This window comes from Thalassophryne amazonica, chromosome 3, assembly GCF_902500255.1.
Source record: "Thalassophryne amazonica chromosome 3, fThaAma1.1, whole genome shotgun sequence".
NCBI lineage: Eukaryota > Metazoa > Chordata > Actinopteri > Batrachoidiformes > Batrachoididae > Thalassophryne > Thalassophryne amazonica.
The window spans coordinates 90,252,339-90,274,993 of record NC_047105.1 but is presented as its reverse complement, the minus strand read 5'-3'; the positions used below and the strand labels follow the sequence as shown (position 1 = coordinate 90,274,993).

General features: G+C 39.9%; 1 protein-coding gene across 1 annotated transcript in view; it reads left to right on the top strand.

Moving 5' to 3' along the window:
- The first annotated feature begins 9,021 nt into the window (after positions 1-9,021).
- The window catches only part of LOC117507239 (paxillin-like), a 167,200-nt gene continuing 153,566 nt past the window's right edge, over positions 9,022-22,655 (top strand). The window contains exon 1 of the mRNA XM_034167063.1: positions 9,022-9,264. Within this exon, the coding sequence (XP_034022954.1) occupies positions 9,252-9,264 (13 nt within the window). The 5' untranslated portion in view covers positions 9,022-9,251. The remainder of the gene's footprint in view (positions 9,265-22,655) is intronic.

Sequence of the window (22,655 nt, the reverse complement as noted above, 5' to 3'; positions counted from 1 at the left end):
TACCTTCTTCATCAGTCAGAGCAGCTGTGATCAAGAAATGACTTTACAAAACACCACGTCATTAAAAACAGACTTAATGAGTGTCTGTGAGAACTCTTCTGAAAAGTTACCTGATGGACTTTTAACTCTGATCTATTTGTATCTTTTCCAGACCAAGCTGCCTGAATGCATGTTGGAGAACCTGGAACTCCTGAAAGACATCTGTGACATCATCTGTCCACTGCCTGATGACCTCAAGAAGGTCATCCTATACAGCAGGATCCCCCCCCCCAAGGACAGCGATGACAGGAGGGACTCCTTAAAACCCACGTTTGAAGACATATTTTTTACATAATAATAATAATAATATTAATAATAATAATGTGTAGGGTAGATTGGAGGGCATTTCCTGTCCTGCCCCAGCTGCTAATAAAAAAGCCAAGAAAAACCCTGCTATGTCACTTTATTCTTTCTTCAGGATCATCACTTTTTTACTCTTTTTTACTCTACTTTTTTACTCACTTACTTACTCATTTTCTTAGAGATGCACTACTGTAATATATTTTTTCATATTCTCACGGCAGCATTAATGTAACATCGACTTATCTTCAAACACATGTTGAATTATTTTCATTGATCACTATATTGTGAATATTTCTTACTTGAAATAAAAAGATCATTTGGAATGTTTTTAGTCTCCAGTCACTTTAAATAGGAGAAGATTATTAAAATGATTCAGCTGGTAATGTTATATGGCTGGGGGGGCCTGGCTGCCGGTTTGTTTGTCTTTTTGTTTTCCTCCCAGGTGGCGTGCATTTGGGACTGAGTGGCTGTGTTGCTGAGGCTGTCAGGACCTCACCCTGATCATCTGCGACTCGTCAGGACTCACAGCTGAGGTGCATCTGGATGGATTGGAGCATGTTGGCATTTAAGACTGGAGTGCACAGTGTGTATTTGCCAGAGATTCGACCTTGTGACCAGACGGGTGAGATCGTCGTCTTGGGAGCCATCTCATCAGCAGCGGACGCTGAGAATGTCCAGGTTTGATGCACGGTCTGTGAAAGAGGAGGGGGTGAGGTCTCACGCTCGTCAGCACACTTCCTGAGGTACGTTGGATTTTGTGACTAACAGTTATACAGTCAGTAAATGTGGTGTCCCTCACACCTTATTGTATGGAGCTGTATGTTAGTCATGTATCAGCTTCCACTGCGGTGGAGTTTTGTGAACGGGATGTTCCATGTCTGCAGGTTGGGAAGCTGATCAGTAATCAAGCCAGGAAGTGTTTGCTGTTTGTACACCTTTAAGTGTTCTGTGTGTAGAGTGTGGACTCACATAATGGTTCCTTCTTTCACAGACTCGGTTGTTGCGGCCACCTGGGGGGTGTCGGCGGGGTCCTTGGGTCCGAAACAGCTTCTGGCTCCGGACCGTTAGCGCTGCTGGGAGCGCACCACGCCAGGCCGCACCTTTCTGTTATTACATTTTCACGGTTATGTATTAAATTCAGTTAGCCTTTGTACCGTGCTCTGCTTATTTCATACTGGGTCCTTCAAACGCTGGTCGGTTCTCCGAGCTGCGTCCGACACATAACAGGTAAAGTAGTACAGAACTCGGGTAAAGGCCTCACAGTGACGGTGATAAGTTCAAGGCCACACCTACAATATCATGGTGATGAACCCTTGTTGGAGGGCCCCCCTGTGAACTTTTGTTAAGGGCCCCTACAGACTCCAGAATTCCAACTGTTCTCCTGGTGTTTCCTCTGGGCACTCCAACATCTCCACATCTGGAGTTGGTCCCTGTGCTCTGGACTGTGGCTGCACACAGCTCCTCTTGGTTGGATTGTGTCTAACTGTAATTAAGATGGTTAAATGCAGAGGACATATTTCATTATATGGATCCATGTACTGACACTGAAGACCTTTACTCTTCTTCTGTGCTACCTGTTTTGTAGACAGAAATTTTGGCATCTCATAAAATATCTGGACTAACCTGTGTGTGTCATGACTGGATGATTTGATGGCGGTTCTACGAGAATATTTATTTATTTATTTATTTTTTGTCTTTGAAGAATTGATTTTACTTATCTGGAAATTTTGACTTTTTTTATCAACATTAATTTTGGAAATGAAGCTTCAGTATTTTTCCAACAGCTTGAAAGCATTTCGTGGAACAATGCTGAACATTGTTGAGGTCATCACTCAAAAAAGTAATGTCACATGTAATGTCACTCGCTACTTCAAAAATGATTTTATTTTACTTTCAGTGGAAAGTAACTCATTACTTGTTACTTTTGCATTACTCAGAAACAGCCTCTAGCCAAACCTTAAAGCTACAGTTGTACTCAAAAGTTTATATACCCTGGCAGAATTTTTGCTTTTTTGGCCATTTTCAAGATAATATGAATGACATTGTATCACCAGTTATCCATCTTCATGATGAAGTGGTATAGAGGAGCATTTTCTTAAAAAGAAGACCTGAAAGTTTAGCTACAAATTGCCAGAAAGTACATCTGAGATACAAGCCTGGATTTGATCTGTTTTGGTGAAAGAAAATCCTTCTCTGCTCTACTCCACTATGAAGATAAGAGTAGTGATGCAAAATGCAAAGCTTGCACTGTGCACAATTTCTCCAATCACAGCCACAATAAGCCCATAACTTCTCCTGGGTTGTCTGGGTATTTTGGTGGCTTTCCTCACTCTTCTCCTTCTTGCACAGTCACTCAGTTTTTGAGAACTGTCTACTCCATGCAGAGTTACCATAGAGTGCCGTACTGTTTGTATGTCTTTGTAATGAATGTAACTAAAGTCCAAGACATATTCAGTGGCAGCTTTACCATCAGAGAGCCTCGTCCACAACCACCACAAAAGACTCCAAGCTGTCATTGATGTTAAAGGGGGCAACACACAGTATTAAGAACAGGGGTATGTAAACTTTGGATCAGGTTCATTTGTGTAGTTCTTTTGTCATTTTGATTTAAAAAGACGAAACAGTTGTTTGACAATAAATGGCTTCACCCAACCACCATGAGTAAAAAAAGGTTTTTGTTTTGTCATTCATATTCTCTTAAAAATGGCCAAAAAAGCAAAAATTCTGTTAGGGTATATAAACGTTTGAGCACAACTGTACGTGCACTGCAGACATGGAACAAATTCCGATTGTTAAACAGAGCCGGCTCGAGCCCTTTTAGTGCCCTGTAGACAATGTACACTGACGTCACACACAACACGCAGTTTTGTGTATGCAGCCATACTGGACTGCAAGTTCCACACCACAGTATGGCCAGTGCAGGATCGTCTGTGGACGGACATCATTTGTCTGATATAGCTAAAGCGGTCGATCCTGATCAGAAGAGGTATTTAGGGAAAATACAGAGAATCAGTGTGGATCCGTACAATATTTCCCTCAGAAGTTCACCAGTTTTATCAATTTTGAGCATAAAGCAGACGGGCGCCGGGCAGTATGATATCCAAACATTTTCAACTACTTTATCAACACTCCCAACACCCTACACAGGAGAAGCCCTGAAGGCATACAAACATTTGGAGGCCTACAGCTTCTTCGTGTCTGGATGGGCGCAGAATGTTGTTGTTGCATAAAATTCATAACCAGTTGTGGTGGACCCCAGGCAAGGTCAGGGCCCCAGACAGTTTCTTGGTTTGCTTTCCTTTGTGCAACAGGCCTGGTTGAGGGCAACAGCCGAGCCCATTTGCAGAAAAAACAAAAACATCCCAATGTTGGAAACCTTCCACAGGTGGAAAACTGATGAAAGTCAGCACGGCAGAAGAAAATCCTCCAAATCAACACAATCTTCACGAGTGTGTACGACACCCATACAGCCAGGGGGCCCCCCAGGTAACATCACAGATGTTGTGTCCAACAGCATTATAAGAAGCATCATATCTTCAAGCGTTAACATTGTGTCTGCATGAGACAGACGTGTCTCCTTAAAATGAGCTGTGGCCTGAAATAAACCAGTAACACACACACACACTAATCTTCAACCGCTTAGTCCAATTAAGGGTCACAGGTGGCTGGAGCCTATCACAGAGGTCATAGAGCATGAGGTGGGGTACACCCTGGACAGGACACCAGTCTTTCACAGGGCCACATATAGACAAACAAACACATTCACAACCGCACGCACACCTATGGACAATTTAAAGTTTCCAATCCACCGAACCTGCATGTCTTTGGATGTGGGAGGAAGCCGGAGCACCCGGAGAGAACCCACACAAACACACGAAAAACATGCAAACTCCACACAGAAAGAATACAGGTGGGAATCGAACCCATGACCTTCTTACTGTGAGGCAACAGTGCTAACCACTAAGCCACCATGCTGCCAGAAATTAAAGATTTACTTAAAAAAATTGTTAAAGAGTAAAAACAATGTGCAAATATTGAAAAATCTATATTATCCAACTAATATTTTAAAATACTTCTGATCCAATTTTTATTGAGGAATTCATTTTCTACACCTGCTTAATCCAAACAAGAGTGATGGGGGGGGCTGTCCCAGCAGTCATTGGACAACAGGTGGGCACACCCTGGATGGGACGCCACTCTATCGCAGGGCCACATACAGACAGACAAATCCACGTTCGCAAGCATACCTACGGTCAATTTACAGTCACCAGTTCTCCTGAGCTGCATGCTGTTGGAAGGGGCCGGACCACCCGGTGGGAACATCTAATAAACTGTTAATTACTGTTGAACTGATTCTTTACGTCAGTGGATTTTAATGTGTGGATCAGTCTGAACTGCAACACAATGGATGTATTTTTTTTTCTCCACAATATGAGCAAACTGAATTCAGACACAGAAGGGATTAGGAGGAATGAAAAGAGATGAAGTCATATTTAATTGACCACACACTGGACACACCAGCCTGATCGTTGATATTTGTTTGGGAAATGCACTGTCTTTACTGTTCCCTTCAACTTGCTACTGTTCACTGGTCTACAGCCAAAATGCTTCTGAAATAAAGATACTCAAACTTTACTAATTTTGGGCCATGGTGAATGAAAATGTTTGAAAGTGTTGATTGGCTGTACTTTTAAGAAATGCTACCACTGGTTAATATATAACCCTTTTGCTGATTTTTGAAGTGTTACAAAAAGAGAACAGGTGAAAAATTATATAAACAGTCAGAGAAACATAAAAAAGACCTATGTTTATGATTTTTCATGAAAACTACTGCTAACACAATATAATAATGTAGATGCAAAATGTAAAACCTTATATATCTTGGAAACAGTAGCCAATTAACCATTGTTATTGTCATATTTGAATTCAACATGCCAAAATCCATAATAAACACCACATTTTTTTCTGAAGCAGGCAACTTCTAAATATTTGTATACCAGCGTATTGATCGGGTGCATTAACGTCCAAAGTGTTTCCTCATCCCACGGCCCCCTGGTTTGTGGATACCTTTTAGGAAGTGTTTGCACTTGTAAAGTTTGTATTTTTGCTGCTCAGTCTGAGCAGACATGCTGCAACTTGTGCTGACGGTTAAATGGTTTAGATGAAGTTATGAGTTTGCATTAAAGTTTTCTTCACTTGGTACATGAGTGTGTAATCACGCTGGATGAACTGATGCAGTTAGCAAATTATTAAAATCAACTAAACTTAACAGTACAACTTAGTGTAGTGGGCATAACCTGTAGTTTATTAATCATTTCTCAGTACTTACAGATAATTTTTTATAAGTATAAATAATTGTTCATATGGAGCCTGGAACTGTCCATCTTTTTTTTTTTTTTTTTAATTTAAGAACCATTTTGTCTTGGTGGGGATGTTGGCCTTGCACAGTGACTCAAGGAATTGTTTGAGAAAGCAAAATATACAGCTGTTTTTAGTGGGAAAGAGGGCCACCTTGATAGACTGAATTCCAAGGAGCCTTCAAAATGAGACTTTGACACATGCAGTCGATAAATGCAGCCTTCAAAGAATGCAAATTTGAGCCATGGTCGTAGTTAATTCCATACAAGACACTAAAATCAGGATACAGTCAGGTCCATTAAGGTGTTGGACAGTGACTTGCTGTAGTTATGCCTGTTGATTGCATCTTTTCCTTAATATTGCAGTAACCATTTAAAATGTAGCTATTTTTATACGTAGTCAAACTATATACAGTGTATCCAGAAAGTATTCACAGCACTTCTCTTTTTCCACATTTTGTTATGTTACAGCCTTATGCCAGAAAGGATGAAATTCATTTTTCCTCAAAATTCTACCCACAACACCCCATAATGATGACAGGAGAAAAAAAAATTGTTTTTGCAAATTTATAAAAATAAAAAACTGCAGTGCTGTGAATACTTTCTGGATGCACTGCATATGGACAAACAGATTACAGTTAACACAGGAAATCAGTTGTACAGCAAGTACTGTAGATAGATTTACCAGATAGTGCAACAACATTTGTATTTCATAATGACTACTGCAAATTAAGTCCAAAATACTCTGACTTAGGACTTGGAATTTATGTTTACAGCTGAGCGAAGCTACTGTCACAGAGCAATTTCTATCAAACTTGTGAGTTGCCCTTGTGAAACATAGGTCTTAAAATGCATTGATGACCATATCCAGGTTGTGATGACTAAACATGGTCCCATAAAGCAGTTAGTGTTCTGAGTCCACTCGATGCCAGTATCTATTCAGAAAAAGTTCAAATGACAATCTACTTCAGTGTCCTTGCACCGCTTTTTGAAGAGACACTGCTGCCCCGTGGGCTCAGAAAAACCACTTCTTCCTGCCACCACTAATCTTAAGAACTTTAAATATTGAATCATCATTGTGCACAGACCTCTAGAGTGAACAAATATGTCACACCTGTGACCTAATGCTTAAAAAACAAATAAATAAATAAAACTGGCAGAGGCTTGGTTCTACAATTGTCTGGATAACTTGCTTTGTTGAAGAGGCACTGAAGTTTGAATACGAAATTTTTCTACATTATAAATGGGGAAAAGACTATTTCAAAAGCAAATCCTATAAGAAGATTGTAAACTTGCTTTAAAAACTAGAAATACCAAAGAAAGCATCAGCATGCAATATGAATAAGGTTAAGGGTGATATGACAGGGTTACTTCCTCCAGTGTGGTCACATGACAGTGACCTGCTTTCTCAGCATGAGCCATTGTGTAGGGAAAACAAACGTTCATATTTTTCATGACCACAGCAATCAAATGAGAAATACATTCACCAAGAGCAATGTGTAATAGAGGTGGGCGGATCAATCCTAATATCGATAATATCGATACCAATGCTAGTACTGATACTGAACGATCCTCGTGTAAAAAGATCCATACTCAAGCTTTTTTCTCTCCTGCACGCACTGACTGCTGCGCACGCAGATTTATCAAAGTCTACTCTCTGTCTGTAAGCAACGTATGAGTATGAGCAGCGCTGGAACAGTCAACCAGCTGTGGACCAACTGCTGTGTGATGACTGACTTCCAGGGATGACTTGATTTGAAAGACTATATTCCTGCTGAATAAAGCATACTTTTTTTTTTTGTCTTCTTTCAAATATTACAGTGTGAATTCACCCCCGGAATCAAACTTCCGTACTTTTGCACAACAACTCTGCACATTGATCACACAGCTGTAGTGTAAATAGTTAGTATATTGGCCTAGTTCTGTTGTACTGTATATAGTTAGTTATATGTGTGTATTGAGTATGAGAAGAATCACTCATTTGAGATCTAAAATTTTTTATTTAATATTTGTGAACGACACTAACATTTAGTAAACATTTAATAACTTGATAGCACATGTCAGTTTATTATTATTATTATTATTATTAATTTCAATTTATTTTCATTTATATAGCGCCAAATCACAACAGAGTTGCCTCAAGGTCTAACCTTACCAACCCCCGGAGCAACAGGGGTAAGGATAATTATTATTATTTACTATTGGTAAGCTCCAAAAGTACACCTGAGAATTGGAGACCAATGTTTTCTGGTTTGTAGTTATTGTGTAGCTTTCTGCACTGACACTGGTATGACAGGGGTGAACCTCATGGCACAGGTCTGAACCTACAGTCCACCATCGAGCTCAGACAGGCCACGCAGCACCGAGGAGATCAGTGGTTACAGACTGAGGCTGTTCACTCCTTCACCAAGAGACAATAACGTGTCAGAGCGGGGTCCTGAAATAAATTAAGCAACATAAATAAATAAATTAATAAGTACATTAGAGTTAGCCCCGCCCACTGACTTTGATGGCAGAGTTCGACAGATAAAATTAATTCATGATGCACATGCATTGCAACACAAGGACCATGAAATAATTAATTAAATAGTGAAATAATTATATATGTTTTTGACCACGAAATAATTAAATAGTGAAATAATTATTTATGTATTTAATTTAAATTTTAATTAATTTCTGACACATTTAAATGGTTACTTAGTGATGTACTTATTTATTTAATTTAGGCACTTTTAGTCCTCCAATTTAAATTAATTAATAACACATTTAATTAATTAATGACACATTTAAGTAATTATTCTCCAATTTAAATTAATTAATGACACATTTAAGTAATTATTTAATGATGCATTTATTTAATTAATGACATTTAATTAATTAATGGCACATTCAAGTAATTATTTAATGACATATTTATTTAATTTTGACACTCTTTTTCCTCCATATGTGTTGAATGCTTGGTCTCCAAATTAAAGGTCAAATAAGGTTGACGTCCTTTGGATTCTATACATTTTTGGAATCACTGTGATAACAAATAATGTGGTATACTTTCCAGTATGATTGGAGCCTTTTCAAATTTTGATTTTTTTATTGACCCCTACCTGGGCGCCATATTGAAAATTCAACTGGCCCGTCTGCTTTTTCTAAAGAGTAATGTCTAAGGAGTATCTGTGCAGAGTTTGGTGCTTACATCACTATTTGAAATATACCTCTAAATATTCTGTTATCTGCTGCACTCACTCTACTCCACAAACTTGACTTCGGTGTGATGTTGTGAGTGGAGTTGCCGCTAGATGTCGCTGTTTCCTATATGTTTGGGTGGGTGGGCAGGCAGGGGGCAGGTCAGGATGTGTGCTCTCCACCGGAGGACGGCTCCTCGTCTCACTGCGTCTGGATTTCAGGCTCGACGAGCAGCAAGGAACTTAAAAAAAAAAAACTTCGCCGGTAACGTTTGTGACCAGAGATTTTGCGAGCGGATCGGTATCAGTCCCGCTGTGACGGACAGAGGAGGACCGGGTCCGGTTCTCGGCACTGAAACGGTTTACGGCCAACATGGATGATTTAGGTAAGTTCGCTGGCCGCAGCTGCAACGTAAAAATGAGACGTATTTGTGTCAAAGCAAACTGAGCCGTGCGGGAGGTCGCACAAAGGCCTTTCATGCTGCTATACGTGTAAGGAAACATCCATTACGTGCTAATTAAACCGATGTATGTGTTGATTTGGCAGAGATTTAAAACGCTCCCCACGTTGCAGTGGTGCAGGAGTGTGTTTGGGACTGCGGACCACTCTGTAGGGCTTCCTCAACTTTTTCACACCCCAAACTCTCATGAATCTATTTTAGACGTTTTATTAGAGGGTTAAGTTTAACGCTATTGTTTTAAATTGGGACTACGAGTTTTTATGGTCAGGATAATAGGTGGAAAGTTTACAGGCAAGTACACTGACTTAAGGAAAAAAAGTCAAATGTGTTGTTAAAAAAGTCATAAACATGATTAAAAAATTGAAAAGGCGCAGAGAATGTCGTTAAAAGTTTTATTTTGACCAGAACAATTAAAGCCTGTTTTTCCACAACTATTTGAAATCAGCACATTTAGCCACTCTAAACCAATTTGCCATTAGTTTGTAAACCACTTAAAAAAGGGTAAATATAAGGTTTCGAGACAGTTGAAATTTGTTAGCATTAGTTTAAAACAGCATATTGTTGGGTTGAACCGTTTCAAACCAGATTATCATTAATATAACCATATTAATTTGACTAATGGCATTTGCTGTATATCTCAAAATATAAAGTGAGTTGACTGGTTTAAACCAGTTAAAACCAGTTTCAAACATGTTTAGACATGCTGAAATGCAGTAAAACAATTCCGTCATTAGTAATGTATAAGAATTTAGGTAACTGAATTGAATTACTCTTTGAGTTACTGTTGTCAAAAGTTGACATATACTTGTCATGGACATGAAAGTTGAGTTAATGTTTGGCTATCAATAGTTTCTTTAAACTGTTCATGTCATGATCTGGACTTTTTGCCATGTGTTTCTGTTTTGCTATGCTTAGTTAGGTTTTAGTGTTTCTTTAGTGTGTGATTTCTCTGGCTGGGTTTGTCTGTCTCTGTCTCTCTTGTCTGTCCCTGGATTCTTGGTGGTGGGCGTCTCTCTCTCTCTGTCCACACCCTTGTTCTGGTGTGGTGCTTTATACACACACCTGTTCCTGATTTGATGCTCATCACCAGGGTTATATAAGGTTCACTGGGTGCATTAGTTCTCCGCCAGATTGTTGTGCCTTGTGCTTTCGTTTCCAGCTCTGATTTCTGTGTTTTCCAAGTCCTGCTACCACGTTGTGTTTTGACCACCTGCCTGTTTATACAGAGCATGCCATGCGCCTGATGTTTTGGATGTATTTGCATATTTTGGACTGCCTTGCTGTGTACTGACCCCACTGAATATGTCAGTAAACATTTTTACAAACCAGAGCTATTGTGTTGAGTCCAGCAATTGTGTCCAGACGTCGTTGTCCTTGAATTGTGTCCAGACGTCTTTGTCAAACTTGATAGTTCAGGGCTAGACATTGACCACTTTTTAGCTTAAGTTACATATTAGAGTTTCATTCATTCAAAGCGTTCTGTTCTGTTTGTGTCTTCTTCGTTTGCTTCCTATGGCAAGAATTTAAAGATGCTCACGAAGCTTGCCAAAAGATTGGTAATGGACAAGGCCAAATGCACACTCCGCTTATTCTGCTTCTTTAGAATTTATTGGCGGTTTGCAAACCAACACTGTGCTTTACTACCACCAACTGTTGGGTGTGGAGCATTAATGGATTCTCACTCACTCACTCACTCACTCACTCACTCACTCACTCACTCACTCACTCACTCACTCACTCACTCACTCACTCACTCACTCACTCACTCACTCACTCACTCACTCACTCACTCACTCACTCACTCCAACCACTTATCTGGGACTAGGTCGCGGGATTAATGGATTCTGATGTATTTATATCTATCTATCTATATCTATATCTATCTGTCTATCTATATAGGGAATTGTGTAGATGAGGACGGGGAGAAAAAAGAAAAAATAACCCGTTCAATACATTTCTTTGACCTGAAATCTCATTTCCTCATTGGAGTGTGCGCAAGATTCTGTGGGAGCATGGGCTGAGTCAGAAACAAACTTGGCGGACTCACTGAAGTTTGATGATACAGAGATATGAAGAACTTCAACTTTGGAAACAAAATGGTAATATAAATAGAATTTTGCGAATATTTGTAGTGGCCTGAGCGGACCATCATTTTACAGTATAAATTGTAGTGGCCCAACAGTGAGCCAGATTGCCAGTGGGCAAATGGCAGTGTCGAGTCCTGCTGTTATTTTTCTGGGGCAGAATGATTGTACAATAGAAAAAAAAAAAATCCAAGAATGTGCTACACATTTTAAATTATGAGATTTTCTGAAATATAGCCTACATGTGTACCAAGTTCCAAAATACCTTTTAACTTGACCATGGTGTCATTTCATTTTAGTGTTCATGATTGACTACAGCTGGCAGCATAACTTTGCCAGCATAAAAAGGATTTGTTAACAGTTAACACACAGTATAATTGATCCAAGTAATTCTGTGCCGTTCTGAGAAAGAGGATCGTAGATATACACAAGTTAAGAATGTTCCTAGATGCCATTTATAAAAAGTGCAGACTCTACGATCATCAGTTCAAACAGTTGTAGCCTACCTAAGTGCAAGTTACTGGGAGGGATCTGGAAGACGACTCAAAATGTTATCCTCAGCTGAGAGGAAATTTGTGTCGATGGTCAGGAATAATCCCAGAACCACCAAAGTGCCTGCCATGAACTGGAAGCTGCTGGAACACCAACGTTACTGTCTACACTTACGCGAGATATGCATTACTGAGAGGTTGCAGCCCTAGAATGAAGCCTCTATGCCAAAATTGACACCTTTAATTGATAGAACAGTAGTGATGCTGTCTACAGTCTAAGCATGTTTTATGTTGCTCCAGACTGAGACTGACCTCCATTAAATAATCTTCTTTAAGCTTGATTAAAGTTTACAACAGACCACATGGACAAAACAAAACACTTATGGAACAAAGTTATAGTCTGATTAGTCAAAGATGGGTTGTTTGGCTGTAATGATTCAGGGGAATGTTTGGAGGAGTAAAGGTGAGGGATTCAACCCCAACAACACTGTACCAGCTGTTAAGCATGGCAGGGTTGCATCATGAACTGGGACTGTGTTCCTGCTTGTGGAACTGGTGCATTGCACACTGTGGATGAAAGAAAGAAGGAGTAGTACATAAGAATTGTTTTGCAAAACATCTTGTCCATCACTTATACAGTACTGTATAAACTTGGACATGTGCATGTTCCAGCAGGAGAATGCTCCACATACATCAAACATGTTTGTGGAGTATGTAAAACATGGTAATGTTATAGGTCACACAAGTAGGCTAGTGACCATAGGACCACCGGTTCAGTTCCCCAGTCAGACAGGAAAAAAAAATCACTTAAGTGTCCTTCAACAAGGTCCTTAATTCTCAATTTTCTTCAGGTGTGCAGTTAATGTGCCTTGCATGGCAGTACCCTGAAGGTGAGACATCACTTGAAAGCGCTTTGCGCATCTGCATCAAATGGAAAAGCGCTACAGAAATACAGTCTGTTTAACAATAAACTTTCCAAAGTCCTGCCTTCAGTCCTCTTGAAAATATCTTGTCAGTGTTTGAAAAGTCAGATCAGTTCCAGGAACCCAACAAATTTAATTGAACGGTACCATTTCTGTCAAGAAGAGTGTTCAAATAATAAAACAGTCAAACACAGTTCTGCCAAAAAAAGCTGTTAATAACGTCCACAAGCATGTGGTTGTGGTGAAACTTGCAAAAGAACATTAAATTGAATGCAAGTTGTGCCATATGTATATTTTTGACTTGGTATGGATGTTTGACACTGTGTTGATTTTAGAAAGCCCAAAATAAATAAATAGATACATTGAAAAGTTGTGCACCAAATTATCTTTTTTTTTTTCTTGTCATATGTTGTCCAATAGGGGTGCATAGTATAAATTACAGAAATTTGGTAGAGATTTTCATTCTATTGCACTATAGCGGTAATGCAGGTTAACGGACTGAAGGTGACAGCAATGCGGCAATAAGGATGCCGGCTGCCATTAAACGCCAACGAAGAAGAAGAAGAAGACTGTTGATAACACTACCTCTTGTACGTTTCACCGCACAACAAGCCAGATTATTCCAGGTGTTTGCCATAAAATTATTGCCAAACTAGAACACCGCACTCGTATATTGCAAACGCCCTAACGGATCAGACACCTCTGTTACAGTAGACACTCTGAGTGAAACTTGTCTGATTTAATGTTGTATGCTAACGGTGTTAGCACTGTTAGCAGCTGTTGTAGCTTCACCCATTAGCTCCACTTAATGTATGATTACTGGAAAAAATACATGGTTTATAACTTTTAATGTCCACAACAAAGTAAACTGTTAGGAGAACCACTGCACAGTCCCAAAAAATAGGGTTTAATAAACACCCGAACAATAAAGGACAAGGTGTCATAAACAGTAAGGCACTGTCTGTATGCTTAATAATAAAGGTTCTGTGTGCATCTTGAAATGTTTGACTATATTTTCATTTAAAGACATTAGTGATATACTTGTGTTATAATGTGGTTGTGGCATCATAAAATACTGTATGTAATAAATACAGCTATAAATTGAGAAATGCTTGTGCAGCTAGGCACTGTTATGAAAATAGTTTTACAAAATGATGGGGATTTGGGCTCTTCAAAGGTTTTTATTTAAACTATCATTTCAGTGGTGTTAGGCTTGAGTCTGTTCATCTTTGTTACTACCTCTCCAGTTTTGGAGAAGATCCTCTCACACGGCACAGAAGTTGGCAGCATATGAAGATTTTGTCCAGCTTGTAAAGAGTTGGATAAACAGCAGTTTAGCAGTTTGGCTGTCCTTAGGGTCTGTGTAACCTGTTATGAAATAGTTCACACACACACACACACACACACACACACACACACACACACACACACACACACACACACACACACACACACACACACACACACACACACACACACACACACACACACACACACACACACACACACACACACACACACTCATCTTCAACAGCTTTGTCCAGTTAAGGGTTGCGAGGGCTGGAGCCTATCCCAGCAGTCATAGAGCACCATGCAGGGTACACCCTGGACAGGACGCCAGTCTGTGGCAGGGCCACATGAAATAGTTCTATTTATTACAATTTATATATAATGATATATATACTCAACAAAAATATAAACGCAACACTTTTGGTTTTGCTCCCATTTTGTATGAGATGAACTCAAAGATCTAAAACTTTTTCCACATACACAATATCACCATTTCCCTCAAATATTGTTCACAAACCAGTCGAAATCTGTGATAGTGAGCACTTCTCCTTTGCTGAGATAATCCATCCCACCTCACAGGTGTGCCATACCAAGATGCTGATTAGACACCATGATTAGTGCACAGGTGTGCCTTAGACTGCCCACAATAAAAGGCCACTCTGAAAGGTGCAGTTTTGTTTTATTGGGGGGGGATACCAGTCAGTATCTGGTGTGACCACCATTTGCCTCATGCAGTGCAACACATCTCCTTCGTATCATCCGTGAAGAGAACACCTCTCCAACGTGCCAAACGCCAGTGAATGTGAGCATTTGCCCACTCAAGTCGGTTACGACGACGAACTGGAGTCAGGTCGAGACCCCGATGAGGACGACGAGCATGCAGATGAGCTTCCCTGAGATGGTTTCTGACAGTTTGTGCAGAAATTCTTTGGTTATGCAAACTGATTGTTTCAGCAGCTGTCCGAGTGGCTGGTCTCAGACGATCTTGGAGGTGAACATGCTGGATGTGGAGGTCCTGGGCTGGTGTGGTTACACGTGGTCTGCGGTTGTGAGGCTGGTTGGATGTACTGCCAAATTCTCTGAAACGACTTTGGAGACGGCTTATGGTAGAGACATGAACATTCAATACACGAGCAAGAGCTCTGGTTGACATTCCTGCTGTCAGCATGCCAACTGCATGCTCCCTCAAATCTTGTGACATCTGTGGCATTGTGCTGTGTGATAAAACTGCACCTTTCAGAGTGGCCTTTTATTGTGGGCAGTCTAAGGCACACCTGTGCACTAATCATGGTGTCTAATCAGCATCTTGGTATGGAACACCTGTGAGGTGGGATGGATTATCTCAGCAAAGGAGAAGTGCTCACTATCAGAGATTTAGACTGGTTTGTGAACAATATTTGAGAGAAATGGTGATATTGTGTATGTGGTAAAAGATTTAGATCTTTGAGTTCATCTCACACAAAATGGGAGCAAAACCAAAAGTGTTGCGTTTATATTTTTGTTGAGTGTATATCGGTATTGCAAGAAGCTGCAATGTGGATTTTAGGCCATGTCGTCCATCCCTATTGTACAATCATTTTGACCCAGATAAAGAACAGTTCAAATTCATGATTAAAAGCACAATATTGCAAGGTGATGTTCATGCCCATGGGTGAACGTGTACTGTCATTGTTTTGTCAAGACAGCCAGTATGGAAGAGGGATAGTACTCTTCAGGAAAACCTCTGATAAAATTATAAATCCATTGATAGCAAAATATGAATAATGTTGTCATTATTCTTAATTGTTTCATGATAAGATCAGAAAGCTGTCATGAATACCCATCTCAAATTCTGAAAATCCACGTGTCTTGAAATAATTTAATTTGGGTGCCAAGTGCAACATTAAAGTCTGTTGACAGCCAATTGAAACCAGTTAATCTCAAGTTTAGCTATAAATACTGACACATTATTCCAACTCAGACATTTAGAGGCAACCGATTACTTGTAAACATTTAAATAATTCACTTAATTAAATATTGTTAAATAAAATGATTGTTTAATTTGTGTGAATCCAATAAGCGTAATACTGTAAGGTGCTAAATATTTGAAGCTTTCAGCACTGTGACACAGAATCAATCAGATACTGATTAACTGACCTGCTCAGTGCTTTATCCTCAATGAATATTAATTTTTAAGCAACTGAGTCTGTGATGATGATATAGCTACTACGTTGCCTTGTTTGTCATTTCGTTTTTGTCTTCTCTGTATACCAGTTGAAAGCAGGAGAACTTTTCCTTGCTCTCCTGCCTGCGGTAAAAAGGTTAAGTCTCTGAATTCTAGCACACATAGTGACAGTAGAAAATGTGATGCCTTAGGGTAAGTTGTACTGACAGGTAGCGTGTCTGCAGCTTTGCACTTTGCGCTTGGTATGCACACTGTTTCTTGGTACTGCAGCTCCCCACTGTGCTTTTTTAAATGATTATTTCACATTAAATTTCCTTACTATAAGTCAAACAAAAAATATAAATTTGGCTTTGTTTTGGAACTGCATGTAGTGGCAGCAGTGGGACTCTTCACACATTTTTGAAATGTATAGTGTTGAATAATTTCAAGAAACTGTTTTGTAGATCCTTCCCAGCAATGCAGGGAGAAATGTGAGAAGTTGCCGTTTGCACAGTGCTGTCAGGATCAGGGTGTTTTAACTGATGAGCACTAACTCCGTGTCGTTGTGAGGCACAGAAGTTTGCCCTGGCAACTGTGAGGTTAAGTTTAGCGGCACATTTATGAAACACGTTGAAGGAGTCAAGTTCATCTGATGCTAAAAACACATGAGAATGCATTTGCAGAGATGATAAATGCCTTGAAAAAAGTCATCCAACAAGGTATTGTGAGCTGCAGGTGGACTTTGAGATGCACTTCAACAATGTGAATATTTGTATATATTAGAAATTGAGACTGTTCCAATAATATTTGTTGTCCTGTACCCAGTCAGTATATATGGACACCATCTCTGCTTTCACTGGTGGTCCCTTAAGGTAACTGCTTAAAAATGTTACACCGGCCAGAGTAATTACCATGTCATGGGGTTATAAATCCTGGCACAAAATTATACAAAATAAGTACCCTTAGTGCTTGATAGTGCAGTATTTCATGTTTGTGCTTTTGTGTGATGTCCAAGCGCAAACCTCCAGTGTCGGAAAAATATAGCCAGCACAGACGTGCCAAATCTTGGAGTTCCTTGAATGGCCATTTGAGGCTGGGCTGCAAAGGCAGAGTCACTCCCCATAGATCCCCATGTTAAAATTCCAAAATTTACACCAGCTTGACCTGGTCCAGTTGACTTTTTGTCCTTCCTGAGCAGTTTATTTTAAATATCTAAGATAATATGGCTTGCTGTACAGGTAATTGTACTAACTAACCATAAAAGAAATAGGTATCCCAGTATTTAAATTGAGTTAAATTTTAGTATTATTTAATTTATTTGTTAAAACCTTTAGCACCAGGTCAGCACTAGCAAGCAGCTTGGTGACATTTGGTCTACTGATGGCGCAATGGTTACTATGAAAATATGTCGGTCATATGTTTTATTACCCATGCACAAGCCACCCATTATGAAAACCACTGTTCAGTCCACAAAATGATCTGCTAATCAAACACCCTAAGCAAAGTTAGCCTGATGGCTTACCTTTGATTCTTATTGAGGGTAATGGGTTTTTGGGCTTCATGTCTTTCGTCCAGATCATGTCAGTCTGTCCCACACTCCACCTCTTTATCCATTCATGTGTTGGCCAAGTGTTTGGCAAAGTCAATCACTATCAAGGTGGTGACACTTGGAGTCACAACTCTTGAGCTTCAGAGTCGTTCTTCACAAAACCTATGGCTGATATCATGGAGGGCTTGTCCAGTGTATGAATCATATCTGCTAGTATTCTTATATGGGTTCTGCAGATTTAGTATTTTCCTCAAAGTGACAATGAAAATTTAAAGAGTAAGATTTAAATTGGTTTAATTGCAGTCGGGAATGCACTGCCAGAAGGGATGAAGCAGATCATTGCAGGGATTCCTCTACCTCAGGCCCAACAGGGGCGAGTGAAACCTACATGTATTTTTTGCAGAGGAGGTTTCATACTAAATGCTGACATAGCAGCACCCAAAAGCGTCTCATAAACCAACACCCATCTGCTTCCATTCTTTTCTCTTTCCCATTCTTCCGCTGTTTGTTTATTTTTCAACAGTTCTGCTCGTTCCATGCCACCTCACCAGCCTTTAAAGGAATTCGGAGACTCTTTCAGGTTTGCTTTCTCTTTAGAAGATATTGTTCAGTCTGGGATGAGATGTGCATATCCATTTGTTATATTGTCATGCTTCCTCCTGGGAGTAAAGTGTTGTTTGTCAGTGGGGCGCTGAGATGGATCAGGCCCACATGCAGGGATTGGGCTTTGAGCCAGAATCTGTTCTCCTTAAACACCGCACTGCCCCACCCTCCATTTTCCGACTCCCACCATTCCTGTGGTGAGCCACATAGGAAGCTGCAGGCTGCAATCTATTGACAGTTTAAAGCTGGCTCAGTTTACAAGCAAACAGATTAGCTGTTAGGAAGATCTGGATCAAGGCAGATTGTCATGACTGACCACATAAAAAAAAACAGGTTTTCACTCTGGCCAGTATCGGAAAACCTGAAGTTGTGATAAAAGACAAATCCTTGTGTTTAAATCAGGGCTGCACGAGTTGAAGAAGCTACCACAAGGGAGTTGAAATGAAACACTCCAGATGTTCTTGTAGTGTCGACTTTCATCTGAAATGCAAGAGGTTAAAATTAAATATCACAATTATTTAGGAATTACAACCACTTTTATGCAAAGTTCCTCCATGTTCAGAGCCCATAAGTAATAATAACTGATTATTGTTAATAAAATTCTTCACTTGATACATGACCATTTCCAAGTCAATATGTTTTGGACTTTGTTTCCATCAATCATTAAGAAATACAGGTCAGCATGGTGGCTTAGTGGTTAGCACTGTTGCTTCACAACAAGGTCCTTTGATCGCTGCCCGCTTGGCCCTTTCTGTGTGGTATTTGTGTGGGTTCCCTCTGGGTGCTCTGGCTTCCTTCCACTTTCAAAGACTTGCTGGTCAGGTGAATTGGAAACTTTAAATTGACCGTAGGCGTGTGATGAGAATTCCCAGAAGTCTGTTTTTTCTATCCTTGGTAACATTTTCCTTTTGTTTGTTTTTTCCTTGTTTTCTGAAGCAGTCCAGGTCGGATTTCAGGCAGGGAACAATGTGTTTGTTGTAAAATCGATTGGAAACATCTCTGATGAGACGTCACTGAGTGGATATGAATTCTCGCGTTTTCACATCTTCTTTCCCATTATCCGAGACTGAAAATGTAGGTAACACACAATCCCACTTATTGAGAGCCACTGATCATATACACAGCGTCCAATCAGAGACGCTGTTATAGATGTTACTGCGTAGTCTGTGGTGTTCTGAAAACAACCGTATCATGTTGAAACTACAAAGCAAATCATTGAGGGAACTGTTTTGCAGCTGGGAGATGAATTAAAGTGTAACAGTTCCATTACAAGTAAATTCAGGTGGGCTTGGTTAGCAAAACAGCTGTTTTTTTCATCAACATATGTACAAAAAACTACCCCCCCCATTAAGTCTTTCACGTTATTATGTCTTCTTGTTGATGGCACAGGCAGCAATATTCTCCATTAATTCATTGCAAGTTGACATGATTCAAGTTATTTTGCACAAATTTATCAAAATCTATCTTTAGGATGAATTTTCTTTAAACAGGTCCACATGCAAGCTTGATATGTTTATTTATGTTTTGACCGAGCATGCAAAATATGAATTTTATATATATATATATATATATATATATATATATATATATATATATATATATATATATATATATATATATATATATATATATAAAATCACAAAGTGTAAGTGGAATTAGGATCTGCCTGTACAACAGCAATAAAACACAAATTAGCAAGAACAAAAAGCCTGCAGAGTGAAGCTCAAGATGCTATACTTGAGTGGACCCTGTATGGGTGTTTCACTGAAGGGGGCTTTTGCAACTGCATGCATGACATCAGCATATGCTGCCATTTTACACAACGTCCCAACTATGGAGTTAAAATTGTCTCATTAATATTTGTAAATGCACACAGGGTTATCTACAAATAATCATTGATTTGCAAATGTGTTCAGATATCCACAAATGCAAATTTCATATTTGTAACTTGTAAATTGGTCTTTGCAAATAATGTTGTATTTGCAAATATAAAACTTAATTTGTAAAAAAACATTACATTTGTAAAACTGGAAATTGTATTTGTGAATTGACTTTCAGCATTTGTGGATCACCAATTACACGCATTCATCGCTTTCCTCTGCGACGTCATTTTGAGACATTCTTTTCGCGAACACAGATCCACAAACAAATGCTGACTGATTCACAAATACACACGCACACTGGATATCCACTAGATGGCAGTGTGGTTCCATTCATTGATGTGGCAAGCTGAATTATTTTTTAAAATTATGTGTCCGCGGATTTCATCATGGGAAAGGGGGCGGGGGTGTTAGTGTTGTACTCTTTAACGCAGTGGTTCAAATAAGCGTATTAAACAGCATTGTGCCTGTGCGTGCTCCCTGACACAGACATGCTGCAAAATTCTTCTTGTAAAAACTTGAAAGTTCTAAAAGTTGCTACATTTAGCTAAGCTTCACACAGGAGCCACACAGCGTCACCGCAGCAACCAACCAGTCCCGCTTTACGACAACTGTCGCAACAGCCAGGCTCCGCGGATCCGAGGAAACTGATTTGTATCTGTAACACACAGATCAGTGTCCGTGGACTTATAAAACTTGCATTATGTCGTAAAAAAAAGAACGCTTTGCGATAAGTATTTTAAATACTCAGTAACGATCACGATTAAAGAGTCATCCGGCAGCATATAGTTTCAGCTTGCCACATCAATGAATGGAATCACACTGCCATCTAGTGGATATCCAGTGTGCGTGTGTATTTGTGAATCAGTCGGTATTTGTTTGTGGATCTGTGTTCGCAAAAAGAATGTCTCAAAATGACGTCGCAGAGGAAAGCGATGAATGCGTGTAATTGGTGATCCACAAATGCTGAAACTCAATTCACAAATACAATTTCTAGTTTTACAAATGTAATTTTTTTATATTTGCAAATACAGCATTATTTGCAAAGACCAATTTACAAGTTACAAATATGAAATTTGCATTTGTGGATATCTGAACACATTTGCAAATCAATGATTATTTGTAGATCACCCTGTGTGCATTTACAAATATTAATGAGACAATTTTAACTCCATACCCAACTTCATTGGAATTGGGGTTGTACATGTGCATGAAAAAATAAAATAAAATGATGGCCCTGTGATAGACTGGCATCCTGTCCAGGGTTTACACTGCCCCTTGCTCTGTGACTAATGGGATAGGCTTCAGCCCCTCTGTGAGCCTTTATTGGAGTAAGCGGGTGTAGAAAATTAATGACTTTTGCCCATACAAGAAATACTAATTGTATGGTTAATCTGTCTGGAGTAGGCACGTTTCAAAGACTGAATGACTATGCAAGAAGGAGACACCTCTGAAGGAGCTGTTGGCTTCCGCTGTGACTGGAGAAACTTTCCACAGTGCTGTAAATGGCTGTAATTCCTAAATGGTTAATGCAAAGTTTTGGTTTAAACTTTTGAATGAAAGCAGTCCTACACTATAAGCAGGGCTTAATTTGAGGGGGAGCAAGCCGGAGTGCGCTCCTGAACCTCAGACGCGCACTCCGGAACCTCTGACGTTGGCTCCGCCAGCTATTTATACTGGATCCGTGATCCGCCACCTCTCTTGACTAACAAAATATAAAAAAGAAAAAAATCACCGCGATTGCTCTCACTGCCAATCACACCGCCGCCCTCCTGTCTGCTGTGCGGAATTGCGCCAAATCTGGCAACAGGTCCAGAGGCTACGCTCACTGTTTTGATCCGGATGTTTTGATCCGGATGTGGCCGCAGAGCTCCGTGGCCACCGAGAGAAGACTTGGATTCTTTGCGGGTCCCGCATCCGTACCCCCGGAGGCAGTGAGTGAAGGGAGAGCCGCGCATTGTGTTCTGCGTGTGTCTGTTTATAATCTTCTCGCACAGAAGAAAAAAGAGAGTGTTTACACAAGAGAGAAAAGTGAGAAAATGTTAATGCCTGTTTGAGAAAAGTGTGTAGTGAGGGGTTTTACAGCCTTAAAACATCTATAATAAGTGTAAAAAATAGCGCTGACTACGCGGATTTCGTTTATCGCGGGTTATTTTTAGAACGTATCTCCCGCGATAAACGAGGGACTACTGTACATCATTAAACAGGAATTTGTACTCTCTCCGGATTTGGTGTGACTAGTGTTATTAGGCCTACAATACATGCCCAGTTTATTTTCAGTTGTTCGCAAGCCCCCCCCCCCCCCCTTCTTTTTTTCTTCACCGGAGCCACCCATCCTCTGCGCTCCGGGACC